General features: G+C 41.9%; 1 protein-coding gene and 1 long non-coding RNA gene across 14 annotated transcripts in view; both read right to left on the bottom strand.

Moving 5' to 3' along the window:
• Positions 1 to 22,805, bottom strand: part of LOC141495853 (uncharacterized) — a 111,942-nt gene that overhangs the window by 52,857 nt on the left and 36,280 nt on the right. The gene's annotated exons all lie outside the window — the stretch shown is intronic.
• Positions 22 to 21,413, bottom strand: LOC141495845 (ATR-interacting protein-like). 11 transcript variants are annotated; one of them, XM_074197631.1, is made up of 14 exons: positions 21,229 to 21,289; positions 20,538 to 20,981; positions 19,572 to 19,711; positions 17,604 to 17,774; positions 13,609 to 13,730; positions 9,098 to 9,255; positions 7,610 to 7,705; positions 7,046 to 7,172; positions 6,064 to 6,789; positions 3,714 to 3,856; positions 3,149 to 3,240; positions 2,547 to 2,630; positions 723 to 975; positions 22 to 191 (listed from the first exon to the last, which is right to left on the bottom strand). In XM_074197631.1, the coding sequence occupies exons 2-14, from the start codon at positions 20,914 to 20,916 to the stop codon at positions 124 to 126; spliced, it is 2,559 nt and encodes an 852-aa protein (XP_074053732.1). In that variant the 5' UTR covers positions 20,917 to 20,981; positions 21,229 to 21,289; the 3' UTR covers positions 22 to 123. The 11 variants fall into 11 exon arrangements, 10 of the variants coding, with proteins under 10 accessions (XP_074053732.1, XP_074053733.1, XP_074053729.1 ...); XM_074197632.1 differs by having other exon boundaries at positions 19,572 to 19,708; XM_074197628.1 differs by lacking the exon at positions 22 to 191 and having other exon boundaries at positions 198 to 975; positions 21,284 to 21,413.

The following is a 22,805-nucleotide window of genomic DNA, read 5'->3' as shown; positions in this document are numbered from 1 at the left end:
AGACGAGGATCAGCAATGCTCTTTGAGTGTCAATAACATTCATTTTTAATCAGTTGGTATCATTTTAAAAATGTCTAAAAAATTCAGGCCTAACATTGAAAAACTGATGCACCAGCTCGTGGCTCAGCTAGGATCCGTGTCGGGCTCATCCACGTCTGGCTCTGTTCGGCACAGGTCTTCCAGAGCTGCCTCTAAATCAGAAACAGAAGGATCCACTTGTGATTGCCCAAGCATCAGGGCAAGAACTGACCGTGCCAAAAAACAACTGACTGTGCCAGTTCTTGTACCCCCGGGGCAGTGCCTCAGGGACCACCCTGCCTGCTGACCTTCCATTGCCCTCTCCCAACAGCCCTGGCATCTGGTCCCATTTGGGACCAGGCCGTGGTGTGAGTCAGAACAGGCTGTGAAGGTAGGCAGATGTGGGAACCAGACAGCTGAGCTGGCTCAGCAAACTGTAGGCGTGGATAAAAATCCGTGTCTGGGCCTAGGAGGGTCTAGGCTCCTAAGTGACATTTTATGAACGACAAACGAGAACCTGTACAGCCGCTGAGAAAATAGGAGATCATGAGTGGGGTTAGTACTGGGGGCAGAGAAGGGCAAGGAAGGAGGTTGCTGTCCTCACAGGTTCCCAGACAGCCATATGGTCACTCTTTTCCTCCCTTTGGCCTCCCAAGGACCTAGAGCCTCTCTCAGAACTGGAGAGTCCACAGCTTCACTCTCACCTTCATAGTTTGTCCTGTCAGGGAGGCCTCGAAGGAGGGCCTGAATACCAGGAATCACCTGGTCATACTGGTGGAGAACATCCATGCAGTGCACATGGAACAGTGTGTCTCTCTGGGACAGACAGTGCAATAGCAACAAGGTGTCCCGGAGGCACCGGACCATCTTCTTCTTTTGTCCCATCTGAAGGTGGCCTTCCAGCCTTCGAATGGTCAGCCACTGTCTATGTAACATTACTATGAGGGCTTTGACGACCTAGGGAACAAAATAAAGAATAAGGATGAATAGTCATGGATTTTATCTATCAATTTGGAAGAGGAAGAGAATGCTCCTCTGATAAATGAATCAATCAATAAACATTTAGGAAGCACATCCTTTGAGCCAGACACCAGTGATCAGTGAACAAAGTTCATCCCTTCTACCGGGGAGGATGTTGTGCACCCCTAGAAATGCAGGTGGACATGTATGTGTACAAGTGGATTCTTATACCACAGATAAATAAAATGGAAATATACAATACAAAGCAATTGTTCCATTCCAAGCCAATGCTCAAGCAGGGTTTTAAAGGAAAGGAGAATTCTAAAGGGCTGAGGGGGGAAGGGAGACCATCCCAGGATGCCAATTCAAAGACTCAGAGATGGGAGATAGAGACTCCAGCAGAGACCAGCAAAAAGGGTAGTCTACTTGAACTGATTAAGCTAGAGCTCATCCATGAAAGTCTGAAATGCCCCACAGAGTTATTTACATCAAGTCAAGTAGGACAGCAACAGAATGGTGCTCATGGATAGGGCCCAATGAAGCCGCCAATCCAAGCAAGTTCTTACTTGCTGGAGATTAATGAAGATTCAGAACTGAAGTCACTAAATTTAAAAAACTGTAAAGCTCCTATCACTGGTTCTCAAACTTGGTCTCGGGACCCCATTATGCTTTTTTTAGAAAAATCATTTATTTAAGGTAATGGAGTTAAGTGACTTGCCCAGGGGCAGCTAGGTGGCGAAGTGGATAAAGCACCGGCCCTGAAGTCAGGAGTACCTGGGTTCAAATCTGGTCTCAGACACTTAATAATTACCCAGCTGTGTGGCCTTGGGCAAGCCACTTAACACCATTGCCTTGCAAAAACCTAAAAAAAACCCCAAACAAATAAATAAATAAGTGACTTAAGTGTCTGGGGCCAATTTGAACTCAGGTCCTCCTGACTCCAGGGTTGGTGCTCTAACGACTGTGCTACCTAGCTGCCCCCTAGAACTCCATTATACTTTTAAGAATCATTGGGGGGGGGGGGATCATCGGGGAGGCTGGGTAGCATAGTGGATAAAGCATCCACCCTGGAGTCAGGAGTACCTGGGTTCAAATCCAGTCTCAGACACTTTAATAATTACCTAGCTGTGTGGCCTTGAGCAAGCCACTTAACCCTGTTTGCCTTGCAAAATAAAAAAAAACAAAAAAAATCATCAATAATGCTCTCCTCTAAAAGATCTTTTATGTAGGTTATAGTAGCTTATATTTATCATGTTAGAATTTCAAGTATCACAGTATTATCATGAAACTAGTTCTGATTTCACAGACCCCTGAAAGAATCTTGGGGACCCTGGAATGATACTGAAAACCAGAAGACACCATTTTCAGTCATATGGAGGAAGAAGGCTTCCTATAAAGTACTTGCTACTGCATCAGTGGCATCATTGTCTTTTCTGAGGTGGGTTGGGAGGCTTGGGAAGGTCAATGCCTGGAGACATGAACAGTCTGGTTTTTCATTGCTGTGATGAACAGGAAGCAGCATAGCCTCACCCCAGCATGGTCCAGCCCCTCCTGTCTCATTCACTTACCTCCAGGTTGCACTGGCAGTCAGATCCTATAATGGATTTAGGAGAGTCAGGGCTCTGCATGATCTTGGCCAGGAACCACACAGTCTAGGACAAGAGAGCACAGGGACGCAAGGTCCTACCACAAACTCTGCAGGCAGGAGCAGGACCCTTCTAGAGGAACCAGGCTTCTTGGACTGCCCTCCACCTTGAGTCAGCTAACTCAGCAACTGCTTACCTGGACAAAGGGAGGCACTCCCTGAGTACTAGGAGGTACTCAGAAGTGTAGCCAATGCAAGCAGAATGGAACCCCATCTTGAAAGATACCCACCAAGGCAAAGACCATCACTAGCACCCAAAACAAAGTCTGCTCTGCATTTGGGAACATACAGACAAAAGGGCTCAGGTTGCTACTCAACTTCATGCAAGTATATCCTGTCTCCCAATCACACTGGGACCTTTCTGATAGGATCCTAGCTTACTGTTTCTCTCACCTCCCCAACCACCCTTAGAACAGGGTTAGACACTTGTGAATGAATCCTGAATAAATGAAAGCCTTTCTTCCCTAGAACTCTTCAGCAAGTTCTTGAATGGTTTTTGAAAAACCAGCAAGTTCTTATGTTTACCTCTTGTTCCAGCTGAAACCACTGTGTCTCCACAACTGCTTTATCTGGCCTTGAAGTGATGTACATATACAGCAAGAGGAGAAGACAGTTTTCTGAAAAAAAAAAAAAGTCCATTTCTTTCACTAAATAATCATTCCTTTGTTCCTCCCACCAGAAAGTTACAAGTGAAGATTTCTGACAGCTAGGCATCCTGTGCCCCAGACATCACTAAAGCTTTCAGGGCCTTCTTATGGCAGATCAGAGTAGTTCTGCTCCAGAGCAGAGGTAAGAAAAGAAGAAACATTTCTATAACCCCTACCACGGTCTAGGCATTGGAGTAATCCCTTTTTGCAATATTATTTCATTTAATCCTCACAACCCCCCGACCAGGAAAAAGCTATAATTGTTCTCATTTTATAACTAAGGAAACTAATACAAACAGATGTTAAACAGAACCTTGCCTTGGATCACCCAGGCAGGAAATGACCAAGGCTAGTTCTGAACTCAGGGTCCAGGTCTCTATCCACTGCATTACCAGCTCCATAGGTACACAGTCCTCTGCCTGTTTCCAGAAATGCCTTCTTACCTGATTGGGAGCAGAGCTGAGCAGCTAACTGCTCATGGTCCCCAAGGAGAGACAGAAGATGAACAGTCAGGAGAACAGATGATAGGCAGGCTGTAGAGGAAAGGCACTGGAGCAAGCCGTGACTGCTCAGCACACACTGGAACCTGGAAAACACAGACAAAGAGGGATGCTGCTGCACAGCAGAACACACCAGGGTCTCCTCTCTCACTAGGTTCTCAGGGAGCAGACAGCTCAGGGCCCACTCCCCAGCAAGCTGCCAGCACCCAGAGAGCAAAGGAAATGTTTCTATGCTCTCTGGGTTCGCCATTTCCCCAAGGAGGGGGAAGGCATCTCCTGGTGCAGGGGTAACAAAGATTTCTAGCCTAGGGTCTAGGAGTTTTTTTTTCAGTCACTACAACTCCTCTCTAGGCCTATCTGCTCTAAAAATAATGTTGGACTAGTTGATCTTTAAGGACACTGTGAGGCAAAGTGAAATAAAGGTTAAGTCAGATTAGCTGTGGGGATGAACACAGACAAACAAAAGATGGAACTTTAGCTATCCTGGAGCCCCAGAGGTTTTTCCCACTTGGCCCTGGCCCACTGCCAGACCACAAGCATGTGGGAGGTGTGGCCGAAACAACAGCCTGAGGCCCTGGTGGAACCATGTCTAAGAAGGAAAAGGCTTTTCTTTTGTGTAACAAGAGTAGCATGAATCTGCACCCTGGTTCATGACTAAAGACTATGTCTACCTGGAGATTCCTGTTGTGCTACATACAGGTCAGTGGTTTAAACTAGGCTAGGCCATTTCTAGATCCACTGGATCCAGGTACACAGTAGCCACAGGGGAAGGATTCCTTGGTTCATGAGCCTAAGGATGTAGCCCTGGCTTCCTAAAAGCCTACAGGGAGCAAAGAGGAAGTCTAAAGTAGGCTGGTAGACTAACTATTTGAATGAGGCTGAAGGCTGGCTCGTGACCACAAGACCCCAGCTACAAACACAATTGTCTGCTTATGCATGGAATACTTGAGTGTAGAGAATATAGCATAATAGCATATTTTTCATTAAGCAGTAACTATGTGGCAACTTAAAAGGTTTTGATTTCAGAAATAGGACATCATAGGCTAAAATTAATCACAGGACAAAACCCATATAGTTTTGACATTGACCTGAAATTTGTTCTACTGTACTACTTTGGATCTTTTTCTTAAGGCTTTTGAAAAGTCAATAAGGGGACTGTTAATCACTCAACCATGTCCTAAAGAACGTAAGTTAAAACAATTCACTTTTACATTAACAGGTCAGTTTGTGCTAATCTAAGTCTGGAACTGCAGCGCATCTTGTGAGACTGAACTAACTGCTATTATACAGGAAGCAAACTACCAGTGACAGTACATTCTCTTTTGTTTTTACTGAACTGCTGACTGAGGTGACTCAGACTCATATTATCTTAAAAATTCTTTAACTATAACTCCTTAGCTTAAGGAGTTATATCCTATAACTCCTATAACTAAGAGGAATTCTTGCATTTCACAGATGCAACTCAAATGTAGAAATCCTAAGATTTGCCAAAGGTCACACAGTCATTTGACCCATAGCAAATCCAGATGGGTAAAATAATATGCTACTTTAGCTGGATTTCAACAGTATTGGAATGTTACACTTAAAGAAGTTATGGAAAGGAAAATATTTCAGCATCTTATCATAATACAATAGAATGTCCAGAATAACAGACAGCAAGGATCTGCAAACTTGACCTAGTGATCTAGCTTAAGGAGTAGCAATTACATCTAGAGATTAAGGACACAGGATATTAAACATTGTTACTCTGCCAAAACACTTGAAAGGGACATCTGTGTCTCAAATTAGTTTTTTCTTTGGTCCTCTTTATGTCTTGTGGCATACAGTCCCAATTCACCTGTCATACAACATAAATGAAGAATTAAACAAAAGCTATCCCCTTTCCTTCTCCAAGCCCAACCCAACCCTCCAGCAGATAAGAGCATTTTTTCTATAAGTTCTGACCTCTACTAGAGGTCAGAAAAGCTAGGTTGGAATCCAGATTCTACCACTTAATACCTGTGTAACAAGGGGCACATCACATTTCACTTTCCTTCTCTGAGGCTCAATTTTCTCATCTGCAAAAGGGGTAATAATAATCACACCATGTGCCTCGTAGGACTTTTTCAAGGATCAAATGAAATGCCATTAAGTGCTTTGTGACTAAATTGTTTTCCAAAACTATATTTCACAACCAAGCACGTATGGATTATGTTAAGGACACAGAAGGAAACTCTTGAGTTTTAGTGGACACTGCTTACAGAAAGTTTAGGGGGAAGGCTGAAAAGAAAATCGATTCCCATCTTCTTTTTACCTGGGTAATAAATCAAATGCACAGTTCTCAGCTAATTTCACCAAAACTTTAAGGCACTGGTTAAGGACTCTAACTTGTAGGTGACCTGTTGGAGCAGACAACAAGTGAAGGAGCATCTTCCACAAGGGATGATGGTCCTGGCTATTCCCAGTCTCCTCCAGGGCCTTTGCCAGTTGTTCTTCCACCATAAGGTTTTCTGATGTCTTTCCAGGCCTCCTCCAGCACACAATGCTCTCGTTCCCTCCTAAGGCAGGATCTTTTCCATCAGTGGCATCTTTTCTGACTCTTATTGACAGTAATGTTTTAACAACAGCCCCACTGTAACACACCAGGTGCTGAAGAATGCTGAGTGCTACCATAGTGAAGCCTTCCAGAGCCAACAAGGAATCCTCTGTGCTGGGCTCTACACTGGTGCTCCCTCGGGATGAGCAGGCTGATGAGTCCCCAGAACTGTTCCTTTTTACTGAGGCCACAGCCTGCAGGGTCTGGCAGTAGAGTTCAGTGTAGTGCCTTACAAGGGGAAGAAGGTGCACTGCCCCTGGGAGCTGGCAGAGCTGAGTGACACAAGAGGGTCTTCTCTTCCCATTAGTGAGGTCTTCATCAGATGAACCTTCATCCCTGGCAATTAAGTTTAGTCCCGTGATGGCCAGGCTCTGCACTTCTTTCAGGGATGAGGAGCCTTCTCGAGAATATGTGGTCTGGATGCTTGACACTCCTGATGAAGCACTAAGAGCAAAGCACAAAAGAGGACAGTCCATTGTGAGACTGAAGACTTAATGCTCTGTACAAAGTCAGCACCTGATAAGCCTTTGATCTATGACACTGCTCTACATCATGATCCTAACCTGGGAGAAGGCAGTGTGTGCTGCAATCAGAAAGTAAGTGAGGACAAGACTAGCCAAGTACCCCAGCTCTAGGTGCCCCAAAAGAAATCATCTTTACCAGTCCTTTCCTGAAAGCTACTCAGAAGCTATCCACTTACTTGGCCAATCTTGGCAGCTGAAGAAAGCCAGCAGGGGCTTCAGGATGACTACTCAGAAGATGACACAGACTTAGGGATGACTCTGGAGTTAAAGGCTGCTTCAGAAGCAAGTTTATCAAAACAGAACCTGCAAGAGATAAAGTAGGTTGAATCAATTTTTATGTGAAGCTTTTTCTAGGGCATCCAAAGGAAACTTTGAAGTTCACTTGAAATACCCCACACCATGTAAGCCAAGTCCAAACTGAGAACCCGTGTATGTTTAATGTTTTGAGTTTCTTGTATGCACTTGGAGAATTTTACCAAAAAATAGCCTTTGCTCTTGTAGTCCATTTGCCATTTTATAAAGCCTATTTAAATATGTTTGCCTTAAGCAGATTATCATCTGTCTATTGATCCTCAGTTTCTAGGCAAGTTGAAGTAGAAAGAAAATTCTGTTTTGAGATGCCTTCCCTCTTCCACCAAATGGGAACTGTGCCTTTGCATATCACATCCTGAGAAAGGGATGCCTTAAGAAAAGCAATCTTAGTTAAGATGCTCAGTGTCTAGGACTCTTTGCTTTGGTACCTTGAGAGTTTGGTTGCTGAATATAATTGGAAGTAAGATTTCTCTGTGTCTCTTCCTGTTTTACAGATTCACTTCCCAAATTGTAAGTTTTAATGTCTGAAACAAAAAGTACAAGTTATAGGTTGTGTATAAAAGACAAACAGCCCAGAAACTCTTGGCTATGACCCTTGGAAAAAAGGCAGGAAGCAACTAAATCAATCAGAACCATAAAACCTGGACATCCCACTGTAGATGAACCCAAAGCCAAAACAAAAGAACTAAGTTTTCTAGAAAAGCTTTAATATCTTCAGCTCCAGATCTGAAAAAAAAAAGAAAATCTGCTGCATGTAATAGAGTAAAAAAAATAAAATTTGTTTTTTTTTTTCTTAACAGAACTAAAAGCATAAATTGCAGTTAACTGCTTTTAGTGAGGTAGGTACCTGAAGTACGAGGTCACAGAAAGCTTTTCAGACATAAAACTGCCATAGAGAAGAAAATTAGAGATGCTGTATCATAAGTAAGTTAAGAGAATATTAAGAAAGACATTTTTAAAATGTACTTAAATTTCATTTAATCCACAGTTCTTTATCTCCTGGTCATGAAAGGTTGATAGGAAAAAGCCTAGCTAGTAGTCTCAAAATGAAATCCTACTACTTTTAGCTTGTTTCTGCAGGGAAAAAAAAAGAGCATCATCCCTTCAAACCAAAATACAAGGGTGGCTTTTGTGAAACAAAACAAAGTTGTTGAATATTGTTTCTCTCCCTTACAGACCAATGAGTCATCACTGCCTCTCCCACTTGCTCCGACCTCTCTACTTCCACTGTTACCACCCCTTACCACCAATACCACATTAGTCTGCTATTAGATCTTCTCACCTCTACTCTTCAAACTAAAATCCATCCTTTCTGCTTTATATATAGATCCACTACTACTTCTTTGCTCAAAATCCTGAATGACTTCCTAAAGCTTAACAAAAAAAAGTTCCAACACTTCAGTCTAGCATTCAAGGTCTTCCACAATGAGACACCTTTGTAATCACTCTTCCTATATGCTACAATTTTTAACTGGGTTGTTTTCCTCACATATAGTTTATGCTCTCTCAACTCTATGTCTTTGTTTATTCTGTTTCCTATTCCTAGAATGCTTCCATCACTCTCTTCTCCCATTTCTGTCATTTGAATCTTAGCCTTTCTTCAATGTCTAGTTTAAATGTTACCTACTTCTAGATGCTTTTTCCAGATTCTCACTTCAAGTTTGAAAGTTTTCCTTCTTCTAACCCCCACAGCATCTTTTTTAAATACACTTCTCATTTACTGCACAGTATTGTGTGTTTATGTGTTGTAGCCTCCTATGGGGATTGTAAACTATATGAGTTGAGTGATCATGTTTTAATAATCTTGGTATCTTTCTTCCAGAAGTTGTAATCTAGTAGCCACTTAATAACTGGTTACTGAATGAAAGAATGAATGAAAACCAATTGTGTTTCCAGAATATTTGGTGGGTACTTACCTTCTCTGTGGGTCAAGACATAGGGCTGTAGGGGTATCTGACAGGAATACAGAGGGGATGTGTTGGCACTGAAGGACTCCTTTGTAGGAAAAGATGACTTTCCCATTTGTGGAGGGCAAGCTTCTAGTTTTGTAACTCTGGAAGGGCTTTTCCTGGGGCTAGAAAAAGGTAAATCAAATTTGATTATAGTGATTCTACTGAAATATAGAACTTCATGAAAGACATTTTTTTCTTACCAAATTCAGGATGAGGTCTTTAGTATATTTGTCCCATTCTTCAATCAAAATTTTGTGCTTGCTAGGGGTGGCTAGGTGGCATAGTGGATAAAGCACCGACCCTGGAGTCCAGAGTACCTGGGCTCAAATCCGGTCTCAGACACTTAATAATTACCTAGCTGTGTGGCCTTGGGCAAGCCACTTAACCCTATTTGCCTTGCCAAAAAAAAAAAAGCCCTAAAAAAAAATTAGGGGCGGCTAGGTGGCACAGTCAATAGAGCACTGGCCTTGGAGTCAGGAGTACCTGGGTTCAAATCCAACCTCAGACACTTAATAATTACCTAGCCATGTGGCCTTCGGCAAGCCACTTAGCCCCACTGCCTTGAAAAATCTAAGAAAAAAAAATTTGTGCTTGCAAAGTGCAAGATATTTCCTGTTCACTTGGCAATGAAAGTAATATGGGTCTTCTAGTCAATTAAGAATATTAGCCCCATTTATTACTTAGTTTAATCAAACTGTCTTTTCTCTGTAGACAAGATTACTTTAGTAATTAAGGATCAAGAAACAGGAGTCAAAAAAAGAGAGGAAAAGATAGTGTTGGGAGAAATTATACAGTGCCTGCTACCCTAAAGCATAAAGGAAAATTTAGGAAGGTTTTCTGCAAATCCTAATTTCTTTAAGGACAACAATAGTTTTTGTTTTGTTTTCCCCAAAGCACAGAAACCTGGGCTTTAGTTCCTAAGCCAAAAAATGAAGGAACTATGCAGATGCATTGTGGAAGGAGACAAATCCCTTAAGTTTTTCAGCTCTCTTATACCTACATGCTCTCCAGATGCAAATTGAGAAAGGTGCTCATTTGACCAAAACTATGTCTTTCAGGTACCTATAAGTCCAATGCCAGAGCAATACTTTTAGCAGCAGTCTTCAAATTCCAAGAATGGTAAGAGTTTCATTTTTCAGGATAAGATGCTACATTTTTACTTACATAAGGTTAATTTAGAAATTTAGATTCATAAAATAGGTACTGTGGGCAGAGTCAAGATGGCGGCATGAAGGCAGCATTTCCCAGGAATTCCTTCCCTCCCAAACTCTAAAAGCCAAAAAAAAATTATGATTCTAGCCAAAATTTAGAGGGGCAGAACCCACAGAAAGACTGAGTGAAACATTTTCCCAGTCCAAGATAACTTTCCCGAGGGAAAGGTGTGTTTCAACAGGACCCCAGGGTTGGAAAAGTTGTGACTGCAGGGCAACCCAGCCCAGAGATCACTGGCAACAACTTGAAGGGGTGGGGAGAGAACTCTGCTGCACCAGAATGAGTGTGGAATCAGGAGCACTGGCCACAGAATCTGCAGTAAGAATCTGGAGAAAGCAGCCTGCACCCCAACAGACAGTAAGGGAAGTCTACAGAGATTTTTCTGCTATCCTTCGGTGTAAGATTCTGCTGCTAGCCTACACTCAGATCCAGGCTGCAGTTTGGGCTTTCACACTTAAGTAGCCAAGCTGGATCCTTCCTTATAGCTCCAGGGCAGAGGGAAGTATGGGGGGGGGGGCGCGTCTACATATCAAAGAACAGGCAAGAGAGCATAAGACCTTGGAGGAATAAAGGTCCCAGTGGGGTGTCCCCAAAAAACAAAACAAAACCAAACCCAAAGCCTTGGAAGTGCTGCCTTGGTCTGAGGGAATAAGTAAACAGAAAAAGAAGAATCTGATCATAGAGAGTGACTTTACGCCCATGGAAGATCAAAACACATACTCAGATGATGACAAAATTGAAGCTTCTGTATCAAACAAAACGTCCAAGAGAAACAGAAAATGGGCTCAGACTATGGATGGGCTCAAAAAAGACTTTGAAAAGTAATTAAGGCAGATGGGAGCAAAAATTGGGAGGATAAATGAGAAAGATGCAGAAAAATCATGAAAACCAAATCAACTGCTTGGTGAAAGATATATAAAAAAATACTGAAGAAAATAACATGTTAAAAACCAGTTTAGGCCTAATAGAAAAAGCAAAACAAAAGGCAAAAATGAGAAGAATGTCATAAAAAACCAGAATTGGCCAGCTAGAAAAGGAGATAAAAAAAGCTCTCTGAAGAAAATAACTCCTTGAAATGCAGAAGGAAGCTGATGACTTTGCAAGAAATAAAACTTCCCCCCCAAAAAAGCCAAAAATTAGAAGAAAATGTGAAATATTTCATTGGAACAACCAACCCTGAAAACAGATCCAGAAGAAATAATTATTGGGCTATCTGAAAGTCATGATCAAGAAAGTCTTCTCCTGAGAAGAGCCTAGACTTCATTTTTCAAGAAACAATACAGCAAAATTTCCCTGAGATCCTAGAAGCAGAGGGCAGAATAGAAATCGAGAGAATTCACCAGTCACCTCCTGAAAGAGATCCCAAAAGAAAAACTTCCAGGAATATTATAGCCAAATTCCAAAACTGCCAAATTAAAGAGAAAATTCTAAAAGCTGCCAGAAACAAACAATTCAACTACTGAGGCTCCATAGTCCGGATTACACAGGATCTGGCAGCATCTATATTAAGGGCTCATAGGCAGTAGAATATGATATTCTGGAAGGCAAAAGATCTTGGTTTACAACTGAGAATCAACTACCCAGCAAAACTGAACATCCTCTTTCAGGGGAAAAGATGGACTTTCAATGAAAACAGGGGACTTCTTTCCTATTGAAACAACCAGAGCTGAACGGAAAGTTTGATCTCCAAGTACATGACTCTGGTGAACTATAGAGGGGGGGTGGATGAGAAGGACTAACTAGGAGAAACTTAATGATATTGAACTGTTTGTATTCCTGCATGGGAAGAAGATATTGATAACTCATATGAACTTTCTCATTTATAAGAGCTGTTAGAAGGAGCATATATAGACAAGACATAGGAAGGGGCAGAATATAATGGTATGATGTGATAAAGGGATGGAGTCAATGGACAATGGGGGAAAGTACTGGTAGGAAGGAAAAGGAGATGAAGAAGGAAGCTGAGAGATTTCACACAAGAGTCAAAAAAAGCTTTTTCAATGGAGTGGAAAGGGGGGAAGGCAAAAGGGAATGAATGAGAGCCTTCATATTCATTGGAAATGGCTCAGGGAGGAAATGACATACACACTTAATAGGGTGAGGAAATCTGTCTTGTGGAAAAAGATGGGAGGAAAGGGACAGGATGAGGGGGAATGGGAGGAGGGAAGGGGGGGGATAGGTGATAGAAGAGAGAGAAGATCAAGGGAGAGGGTACTCAGATGCAACATCCTTTTGGACAGGGCCAGGATGAAAGGAGAGAGAGAATAGAATGAGAGTGGGGAGAAATAGAGTGGAGGTACAAATAGCAACTGTGGGAAAAATATTGAAGGAACTTCTCTGGTGGACTTATGATAAAGAAAACAACTCAACCCAGAGACAGAGCCATTGGAATCTGAACACAAACTGAAATAATTTTTTTCCCCTCTCTATTCTTCAGGTTTCTCGTCTTCTGGGGGGGAGGGGGGGTTTACGTTTACTCTTCTAACACATTCAATTTACATCAATGTATAGCATGGAAACAATGTAAAGACTATCAGACAGCCTTCTGGGGGGGAGGGGGGGAATTGTAAAATTCAAAACCTTTCAAAAAATGATAGGTAGGTACTACTATTGTAATATAATTGGAAAACAAATAAAATGTTAACAAAAAAATAAAGTAAAATAGGTACTATAAGCAAAAGCAATGGCAGAGGTTGTTCAAAAGTATGTACCAAGACAACAGATATTTTAAGTAGCTGGGTTTGAGTCACCCTTGGCTTAGATTTGAATTTCTATTCCTCTAAAAAATGTTTAAGGGGAAGCTAGGTGACGCAGTGGATAGAGCACCGGCCCTGGAGTCAGGAGTACCTGAGTTCAAATCTGGCCTCAGACACTTAATAATTACCTAGCTGTGTGGCCTTGGGCAAGCGACTTATACCCCATTTGCCTTGCAAAAATCCTAAAAAAATAAAAATAAAAATAAATGTTTAAATGTCAAAATAATGTTTGAAGAACAAATCATTTTACTTTAAGGAAAGTTAATTTTGAGTATGTTATGCTTACTCAATGTCTGGTGAAACCTCATTACTTCTGAGGTACTAGGCCCTTCCAATGTAGAATCAAGGTTCCCGACTAGGGGTTATGACCCAGGCTGCTGAAGTCTGTCATTTGTAACAAAGGGTGCCTTTCCTAGAAAAGGACTATTAATGGTCTTCACTCAGGACTCTCCAGCTGACTAAATAAGTCCAAAGGTACCATCTCTGCCTCTATAAGACAAACTGTACCTGATGTGGGAGATAGACGGGTTGGTGGTGGCTTTACTGGATTTTCCACTGTTATGCAGCTTGTTCCTCAATTCATTCATTTCAGCATCTTTAAATTGAAGTTCTGACTGCAGTGACTGGAGCTAGAAGGCAAGAGAGAGTCCATCCATTCAACAAATATTCTTTGTTGTTGTTGTTTTTGTTTTGCTAGGCAATGGGGTTAAGTGGCTTGCCCAAGGCCACACAGCTAGGTAATTATTAAGTGTCTGAGGCCGGATTTGAACTCAGGTACTCCTGACTCCAGGGCCAGTGCTCTATCCATTGTGCCACCTAGCTGCCCCAGCTCAACAAATATTCTTTAGGAACCTATTAGGTACCATCACTAAGTTAAGTGATGGGAACACAAAGACACAATTGAAAATATGTGGAAGAGTGGCTTTGTATGCCCAGATCATCTTTAATACCAACCTCAAGATTTCACATCTAAACTAGAAAAGGAAAACCAATAAAAAAACAATGTCAGGAATTTACTGTAAGGCAACTAACTATATCTAATTATCTCAAGTTCTAGCCTTGCTTCCGAATCTGGGCAAAGATTAATGTTGTATAGATTACCTCATTTTTTTTAGGTTTTTGCAAGGCAAATGGGGCTAAGTGGCTTGCCCAAGGCCACACAGCTAGGTAATTATTAAGTGTCTGAGACTGGATTTGAACCCAGGTACTCCTGACTCCAAGGCTGGTGCTTTATCCACTACGCCACCTAGCCGCCCCAATTACCTCATTTATTTAATAAAGATTTTATTTATTTTGAGCTTTACAATTTCCCCCCCAATTCTTGCTTCCTTCCCCCTACCCCCCATAGAAGGCATTCTGTTAGTCTTTACATTGTTTCCATGGTATACTGATTCTAGTTGAATGTGATGAGAGAGAAATCATATCCTTAAGGAAGAAAAATAAAGCATTAGAAATAGCAGAATTACATAATGAGATAATGGGTTTTTCCCCCCTAAATTGAAGGTAATAATCTTTGGTCTTTCTTCAAACTCCACAATTGTTTCTCTGAATACAGATGGTATTCTCCATTGCAGATAGACCAAAATTGTCCCTGGTTGTTGCACTGATGGAATAAGCAAGTCCATCAAGGTTGGTCATCACCCCCATGTTGCTGTTACAAATGTTTCTCTGGTTCTGCTCATCTCACTTAGCATCAGTTCATGCAATAGATTACCTCATTTATTAAAAAAAAAAGCGATCTTCAAATTTTCCTTGATATCTAGAGTTTTCATGCAGTGTGCAGGTTCATTCTATAGGCAATTTAAATGAGATGGGACAGCTTCAACTGCAATCGTAGGGGTTGGAAGCTGTTGTTAAAGCTAAGAGTTATATGTATAGAGGACTACCAAAGTGTAGGAAATCATTCCATCAGGAAGCCCCTTTTGTTAACTTTCCTAGCGTGAAATCTCTTCAGGAAGCCCTAAACCTGGCACTTTACATGCCTGCTGTTTCAGAAAAATCCACAAGAGCACACACAGAGATTTTTAACTAAGTTCAGCAGAGCACTGTCATGAAATGAAAAATAATATTAGATTTGGATCCAGGAGATCTGGGTTTTCATATTTATTAGCTGTTTGATTCTAAACAAGTCTTTTAGCTTCCCCAAACCTCATCTGTAAAATGGAAGTACTGAAGAGATGACACACTCAAAATACAGAATGAGCCATACATGTCTGGATTTGGTCAGTGAAGGAAATTTACATTATTTGACTGGATATTTGTTATAAAAGCTTATTTACCTGTTATTTAATGGGGTAGAAAAGAAAAAGGAAGGGGAGAAGGCAAAGAATAAATACTTGTTAATACAATAGAAAAAACGCACATTATTCTTAAATTTTTATGGACCAGTATAATGGCCAGGGGTTTGTGGTCAATGTTTTTTCTGTAATGATGCTCTGGGTCTAATTAGGCAAGTCCATCAAGGTTGGTCATCACCCCCATGTTGCTGTTACAAATGTTTCTCTGGTTCTGCTCATCTCACTCAGCATCAGTTCATGCAATAGAGTACCTCATTTATTAAAAAAAAAAGAGATCTTCAAATTTTCCTTGATATCTATTATTATTATTTGTTAAATTCTCGAAGATATTTTGGTTTGTATTTGTTACTTGAAGATTTGTTGTGTTAGTGATAATGAGTTTCTGGTGTATTATTTTGGCCACTTGTTCATATTTTTCTAGGTATTCAACAGCTAAATTCAGTGCTAAATTTTTTGAAAGCTGCAATGCTATGTTATACTGTTTCTTTGGTTTTCTTCTAATATCTGAATCAACAATAAGTCTAGGTTTATTTTTCTTCTAGGTTTTTTTTTTGCAAGGCAAACGGGGTTAAATGGCTTGCCCAAGGCCACACAGCTAGGTAATTAATAAGTGTCTGAGAACGGATTTGAACCCAGGTACTCCTGACTCCAGAGCCAGTGCTTTATCCACTGTGCCACCTAGCCACCCCTTAGGCTTATTTTTCTAACTTTTTTTTTTGTGGGGGGGAGGCAATGCCTTGCCCAAGGTCACAAAACTAAGTATGTATTAAGTGTGTGAGGTGGGGATTTGAAATCAGGTCTTCCTGACTCCAGGGCTGGTGCTCTATACACTGAGTCACCTAGTTACCCTATTTTTGTAACTTCTGAAAGCAATGACCCAATTCTGAAAAGCTATCACAAACTCCTGTTTCTATAAACAAATATGCATGACTTAGCCATTTGTTTGATGTTTCTTGGTCATCATTTATGATTAGGGAAAGGGAAATTAAAACAGCCTTTGAGGTATTACCTCACACCTATCAGATAGGCGAAAATGATCAATGTTAGAGATATGGGAAAATTGGGACAATAATACAGTGTTGGTGGAATTGAAAACTGCAGCAACCATTCTGGAGAATAATTTGGAACTATGTACAAAGGGCAATAAAACTGTGTAGATGCTGATTCAGCAATATCACACTAAGTCTGTATCCCAAAGAGATCATTAAAAAAAGACTTACTACAAAAAAAGAGCTGCCATATTTTTGCTGATTTATATTTATAGCAGTTCTTTTTTTTTGTAGTGAGAAAGAATTAGAAATTGAGGGGGATACTCATCAATTGGGGAACAACTGAACAAATTAGGTATGTGAATGTTGTGGAGTATTATTGTTCTGAAAGAAACCATGAATAGCTGCACTTTAAAAAAGCCTGGAAAGACTAGCATGAACTGAAGTTCTGAACTACGAGAATATTGTCCACATTAGCAGCAACATTGTGAGATGATCAACTATGATGAACTCAGCTCCTCTCAGCAGTTCAGTGATCAAGGACAATCCTGAAAGACTTGCTATGGACAATGCCATCCATAGCCAGAGGAAAAAACTATGAAGTCTGAATGCAGAGCAAAGATACTATGTTCACTATTTAAAATTTCTTTTATTTTTCTTTCTTTCTCATATTTTTTCCCCTTAGATCTTAACTCTTTCACAATATGATTAATAATGCAAACATGTTAAACATAATTGTACATGTACAACCTAAATCAGATTGTTTGTTTCCATGGGAAGGAGGAAGGGTGGCAGAAAAATGTGGAAAGCTTGCAAAAGGATAACTGTTGAAAACTATCTTTTCTAATTGATGTTTCTTGGTCAAAATCAATGAGTTTATGTGATTGATGTCTAAAGAAGGTCTCTGGATTTTGCTTGTGTTCCAAATCATTTCATAGACTTCATCTGTGGGTAAACTAATCTCAGTTTCATTCAACAAATCCAGTGGTGAATACCTATTTGTCATCTTCAATTCAATTCAATAAAAATTTATTAAATATCTACTATTTGCCTGATACTATGTTAAGCCCTGGTAACACAAATAAGAAAAAGAAAGACAGTCCCTACTTTCTCTCCTTTGATAGATGGAGGAACTCTGGAAAGACTCCAAGCATAAGGGCTATTCAGATAAGAGTAAATATGACATCAAAAACAATGGTAATAGACAGCAAATTACCTTTTTGGAGAATTCTTTTTCTTTGTCATTGAGGGCCTGAATTTTTTCCTGTTCAAGAAGAAAATGTGACCGCTTCTTTTCTTCTAGATTAGACTCTGTGTGATGCAATGAGTCTCGTAAGATTTTAATTTCTCCATTTTTAATGAGGATTTCCTCTTGCATTGCTTTCATCTGTAAATCCCAAATTAATCTTTTGAGAAAATATCATGAAATGAAAAGAGAATACACACACACACACACATACACACTTAAAAGCTATATGTAATTATGATTTTAGGTTAAGGAGAGAAAGGTTTCATATATATATATATATATATATATATATATATATATATAAAATAGAACAACTATATATACATGTATATACATATACAAACTAAGCTAGATGGCTTAGTGGATACAGTGCTTGGAGTCAGAAAAACCTGAGTTTAAATCCAGCTTCAGACATTTACTAGTTATGTGATCCTGGGCAAATCACTTAACTTCCATCTACCTTAATCTACTGGAGGAGGAAATGGCAAACCACTTGAGTATCTTTGACAAGAAAACCCTATAAGGGATTGTGAAGAGATGGACATGACTGAACAACTGAACAACAGCACAAACTAAATACTGATGCAATGATTGGGGTGCCATAGACTGGAAATCCTGTTGAAATGGAAAGCTTTGAAGACACTCTGGGTTTTTTTTTTTTTGGCAAGGCTGAATACAGGTTGCCTAAGGTCACACAACTAGGTAATTATTAAGTGTCTGAGGCCACATTTGAACTCAGGACCTCCTGACACCAGAGCCAGTGCTCTATCCACTTCAACACCTAGCTGCCTTTATTTGAAGACACTCTGAAAGCTCAGCATCTCCAAGTCAGAAGACAGACACAAAAGGTTGGAGTTGATGGGAAAGATGGTAGAGAAAGACTATTGTGTTTACTTCATCCCTTAATCAAGTCAAGAATCTGAAATGGCTTTACAGATGAGCTGGTGTCCATTTTCATCAGTCAAACCAAAGAAAAACAACATGATATGGGGGGGGGGGGGGGGAGAACTACGTGACACAGTAGATAGAGTACTGGCCCTGGAGTCAGGAGGACCTGAGTTCAAATCCAACCTCAGACACTTAATAATTACCTAGCTGTGCCACCTTGGGCAAGTCACTTAACCTCATTGCCTTGCAAAAACAAACAAAAAAAATGCCAAAAAAACAATACCAAACCCCAAAAAGAAAATTATGTTATGTTGGGAAGAGTACTGGAATTGAAGCTAAAAAATTCAGGGCTACATGCTCTCAAGCAAGTCACTTTCTCTTCCAGGACTTCAGTTCCCTCATCTGTAAAATGGAATTAATAACCTTCCCATTACCTATTCTATAAGGTCTCTGTGAAGAATGTATTTTGTAACCCTTAAGGCCATATACAAATATGAGCTACTATTATTACTGAATTGGCTTCACAGCAACAAGATAGGAAATAAATCAACAAGCATTTCTGTGTTTACTGTGCACCAGGTACTATGTTAAACACTAGGGATGCAAAGAAATAGCAAAAACAGTTTTACAAGGAATTTACATTCTACTGAGGAGTCAGCAAGTCCATATATAGACAAATGCAAAATATACACAAAAGAGATACGAAATGTATTTAGAAGGGAAGTGCTAGCAGTAAAGAGGACCAGGATAACTCCTATGGCACTTGAAGTGAGTGGTAAAGAAAGCCAGAGGTTTTAGGGTATGGAAATGATTAGAGAATACATTCTCATCAAAGGAAGGGAGAGGGGGACAGTAAGAAGGCCAATGTGGATGGACCGAAGAGTTGTCAGAAGACTAGATAGATCAGAAGGGGCCAGTTTGAGAAGAACTTTTCATGCTAAATGGAAAAGTTTTATGCCATAAATTTTACTTATTGAATTGAGGGTGGGGGAAGCAAATGGTCAAATTTGCTCTACTGAGCAGCTATGAACATTCTGTGTCACTTACCTTTTCCTTTAGTAGTTCATGTTGTGCTTTAAGTTTTTCAAATTCAGAAACATCTTTAGTTAATATCTTTTCTTTGCTTTTTTCTGAAGGATTTTTACTTCTGAACATTCCATCTTGTTCAGGAAGTTTAGGAATTCCTGCTGGTAAGAATTTGTTTATATTATGCCTGAATCCAGATGTACTGAAAAGAATCATTTGTCGCTCCGAATAACCTATAGGGAACCCCCAGTTTAAGAAGACACTCAAGTTACAAATGATCCCAGTATTCTTATTCTATATCCATTTTCCTGACAGAGATAGAGCTAGAGCTCTCACTCTGCTCTCTGAAGCTCTTGAAGCTTCAGCTCCAAAACCAAATGATGGTTGATTTTAAGGTACCAGTAGTGTGATATACTGCAATTTGGTAAAATGGCTTGGGTATCTAAATCATCTCCCCAAGTATCTGAGACAATGTTTAGAGGCTACTTGAAATGCAAAAATTTTGTATTACAACCCAATCCCAACTAGCAAACCTCATGTGTGATACAAGGAGTCAGAAGAGTAAACAGTAGAAACATATTTAGCTTTATTCCAAAGTCAAATTTCATCGTGCTGTCTGTTTTTCAGACTGCTTTAAGAGTGTTTTTCACATGAGAAAAAGGATGAATATCAGCTGATATTACTGAAGCAGATCTAGTCCCAGAAAGAGACTGAAGCAGAGTGGACTAGCAGTCAGAGAGACTAGAGTTCAAATCCTGATTCTGATATACTTACTAGCTGTGTTACCATTGGCAAGTCACTTAAACACTCTGGACTTAGGCTTCTTCACCTGCAAAATGGGAATAATACCTGTAGTACCTACCTAACAGGGTTGTATCAGGATGTAGTGACTGTACAGCACCTTGATAATTTAGAAAACTCTATAGAAAAGAGCTATTAGTATCACTGATTTTCCATTTCCCCCAAGGTCAAATTCCATGTACATACCAAGGGAGCATCTTGCTGTACTGTCATTTTTGGAGAGTCCCACACTTTGACTAGAACTTTTATCAGTTGAAGGGGATGATGACCGTAAGAAAGGGTTTGTGCTCCGTAAGACCCTACAGTCTGAACCTTGAGTCAAAGCCTGGGTTGCAATGATATCAATCTCCTCCAAATCATCTGCTGTAAACTCTTCATTGGAACCAAAGGAATCTTCTGTCTCCTTGAAATCAGTAACATCATGGCTCTTGGACCGTTTATTAGGAGGAGAAACCCCTGGAGGGTCTTCCCTGCTATCTGTGCCATGGTGCGGGTGCAGGTCACGGAACTGCGCAGTGTTCCTCCTCTTACCCCCCAGGAAGCTGTTTCCCGAGTTCCCCGCCATCGCTGTTCGGGACAAATGGCTCCGCCCCGTGAAGGTTCCCGGGCGGGAAGACGTAGGGCTGGCTGCTGGGAGAAGCGGCGTAAACGGGACGGGTTGGGTTACAGTGTAGGAAGAAGGGGCCGTCCTGCCTTCTTCCAGGCGCTCCCCCGGGCCCTTCGCGTGTCCTCGAGCATCCTTCCCTCGCCGCCCCTCCCCCACCCCGATGGCCCTCCTCCTCCTCCTCCCCGCGGGTCTCTCCCCCTCTTTGCTGTCGCCCTCCCCGCACCTGCCCGCTCTCCACCCTCCTTCCCGGCCGGCAGCTTCCCCTCCTACCTCTATGCCCATGCCGGGACGCGAGGCCGCTCCCGGCCTCCCGCGGGTCACTCACCTCAGCTCTGCCGCCGCCGCTAGCACCTCCGGCCAATCATCGCGCACGGCCCGCCTCCGGCCGCGCCGACCAATCGGGCTGCGGGCTCCGAGCGCGAGACTGAGGTCCCGGCGGGCCCCGGGGCCAGCGGGCAGGCGCTTCCGACGGACGACACACGCCGTCTGCGGCCGCGTCCGAGCGCGCGGCGGTGACGTAACCCGAGGAGGCGGGGCCCCGCCGACGGAAGTCGGGGAGCTCCGGCCGTGCAGGGGAGGATTGTGGGAAGTAGAAGGGGGCGGGGAGTCGCGGGAGGCGGGTCCGGCCCGGCCGCACGCTCCCCCAGGGACTCCCTGCAGAGCCAGAGGCTCCTCGCGGCGGAGGTCCCCGGGGCACCGCGCGGGCCGCCGCGGGGAGAGGCCTCGGCCCGGCCCCGCGCCCCCCGGGCGGGAGCTTGGCCCTCGCATCGGGCCTTCCCGAGCCTCCGGCCGGACCCCGTCCGTCGGCTTTCCCCGGGGCACCCCTCGGCGGCGGCGGCTGCCCTTTAGCGGCCACACACACCAGAGCACCTGCGCTCCCGACGCCCCGCGCCGTGACGGGCCGTGGCTGCCGGCCGGGGCCCCCGCACCTCGCTATGCCAAGATTGATGTTTGGTGCTTGCGGGCCTTTTTTTTTTTTGAAAAATTTTTAAACATTTATTCTCTCCCTTACTTTTCCTCCAGAACGTAAGCAATTTATACATCCGCTGTCGTGCAAAACTTTCCATTATTGGCCCTGTTGTGAAGACGCGCTGTGCTCCCCATCTTCTGTAGGGGTCTTCCCCAATCCCCATCTCCCCCCTGCGATGACTGCCCAGGTGGTCCTGGCGTGCACAGTGCCTTCTCCCATCAGAAGCTCTAAGGTGACTGTCAGGTAGCAGGGAGCCTGGTACATATTAAGCCCTTAATAAACGCTTGACTTACTTTATGCATTAAAAACCTTTGATGAGAGGTCCAACACCAAAAAGCCGCCAAGCTCTAAACTCTGGGAGCTCCCTATTATATTCAGGATCAAATCTAAAACTTTTACTTTTAAATACTTTTATGACCCGATTCATACCTTTCTAGTCTTTTTTATACTCCACTGGCCTCCTTACTGTTCCTTGAACTTGATCAATACTTGAGCTTCTGACTCCAGGGCATTCTCACTTTGTCCTTTCTACATAATGAACTGCCTCATTTCCTAGCTTTCCTGAAGTGTCAGCTAGAATCATCTTCTGCAAAATGCCTTTTCCAGTACTCCTTGCATGCTTTTTCTCTGAAATTATCCCCAATTTATCCTGTCTGCAACTTGTTTGCCTTTAATTGTTTGCATTGTCTCCCCTATTAAGACAATGAACTCCTTGAAAGCAATTATGACTTTTTGCTATTTTTTGTATCACAAGTGCTTGTTATTTGAATAATGGTCAAGGCGAAGATTTTTGGAACTGAGTTCAATTTAAAACACTGAAATAACATCTAAGAAAATACATTAAAACTTCAACTGAGTATTCTTCCCATAGTACTCT

The sequence above is a fragment of the Macrotis lagotis genome, chromosome 8 (genome assembly GCF_037893015.1).
Source record: "Macrotis lagotis isolate mMagLag1 chromosome 8, bilby.v1.9.chrom.fasta, whole genome shotgun sequence".
Taxonomy (NCBI): Eukaryota; Metazoa; Chordata; class Mammalia; order Peramelemorphia; family Peramelidae; genus Macrotis; species Macrotis lagotis.
The sequence above is the reverse complement of the archived record's forward strand: the minus strand, read 5'-3'. Positions and strand labels throughout refer to the sequence as shown.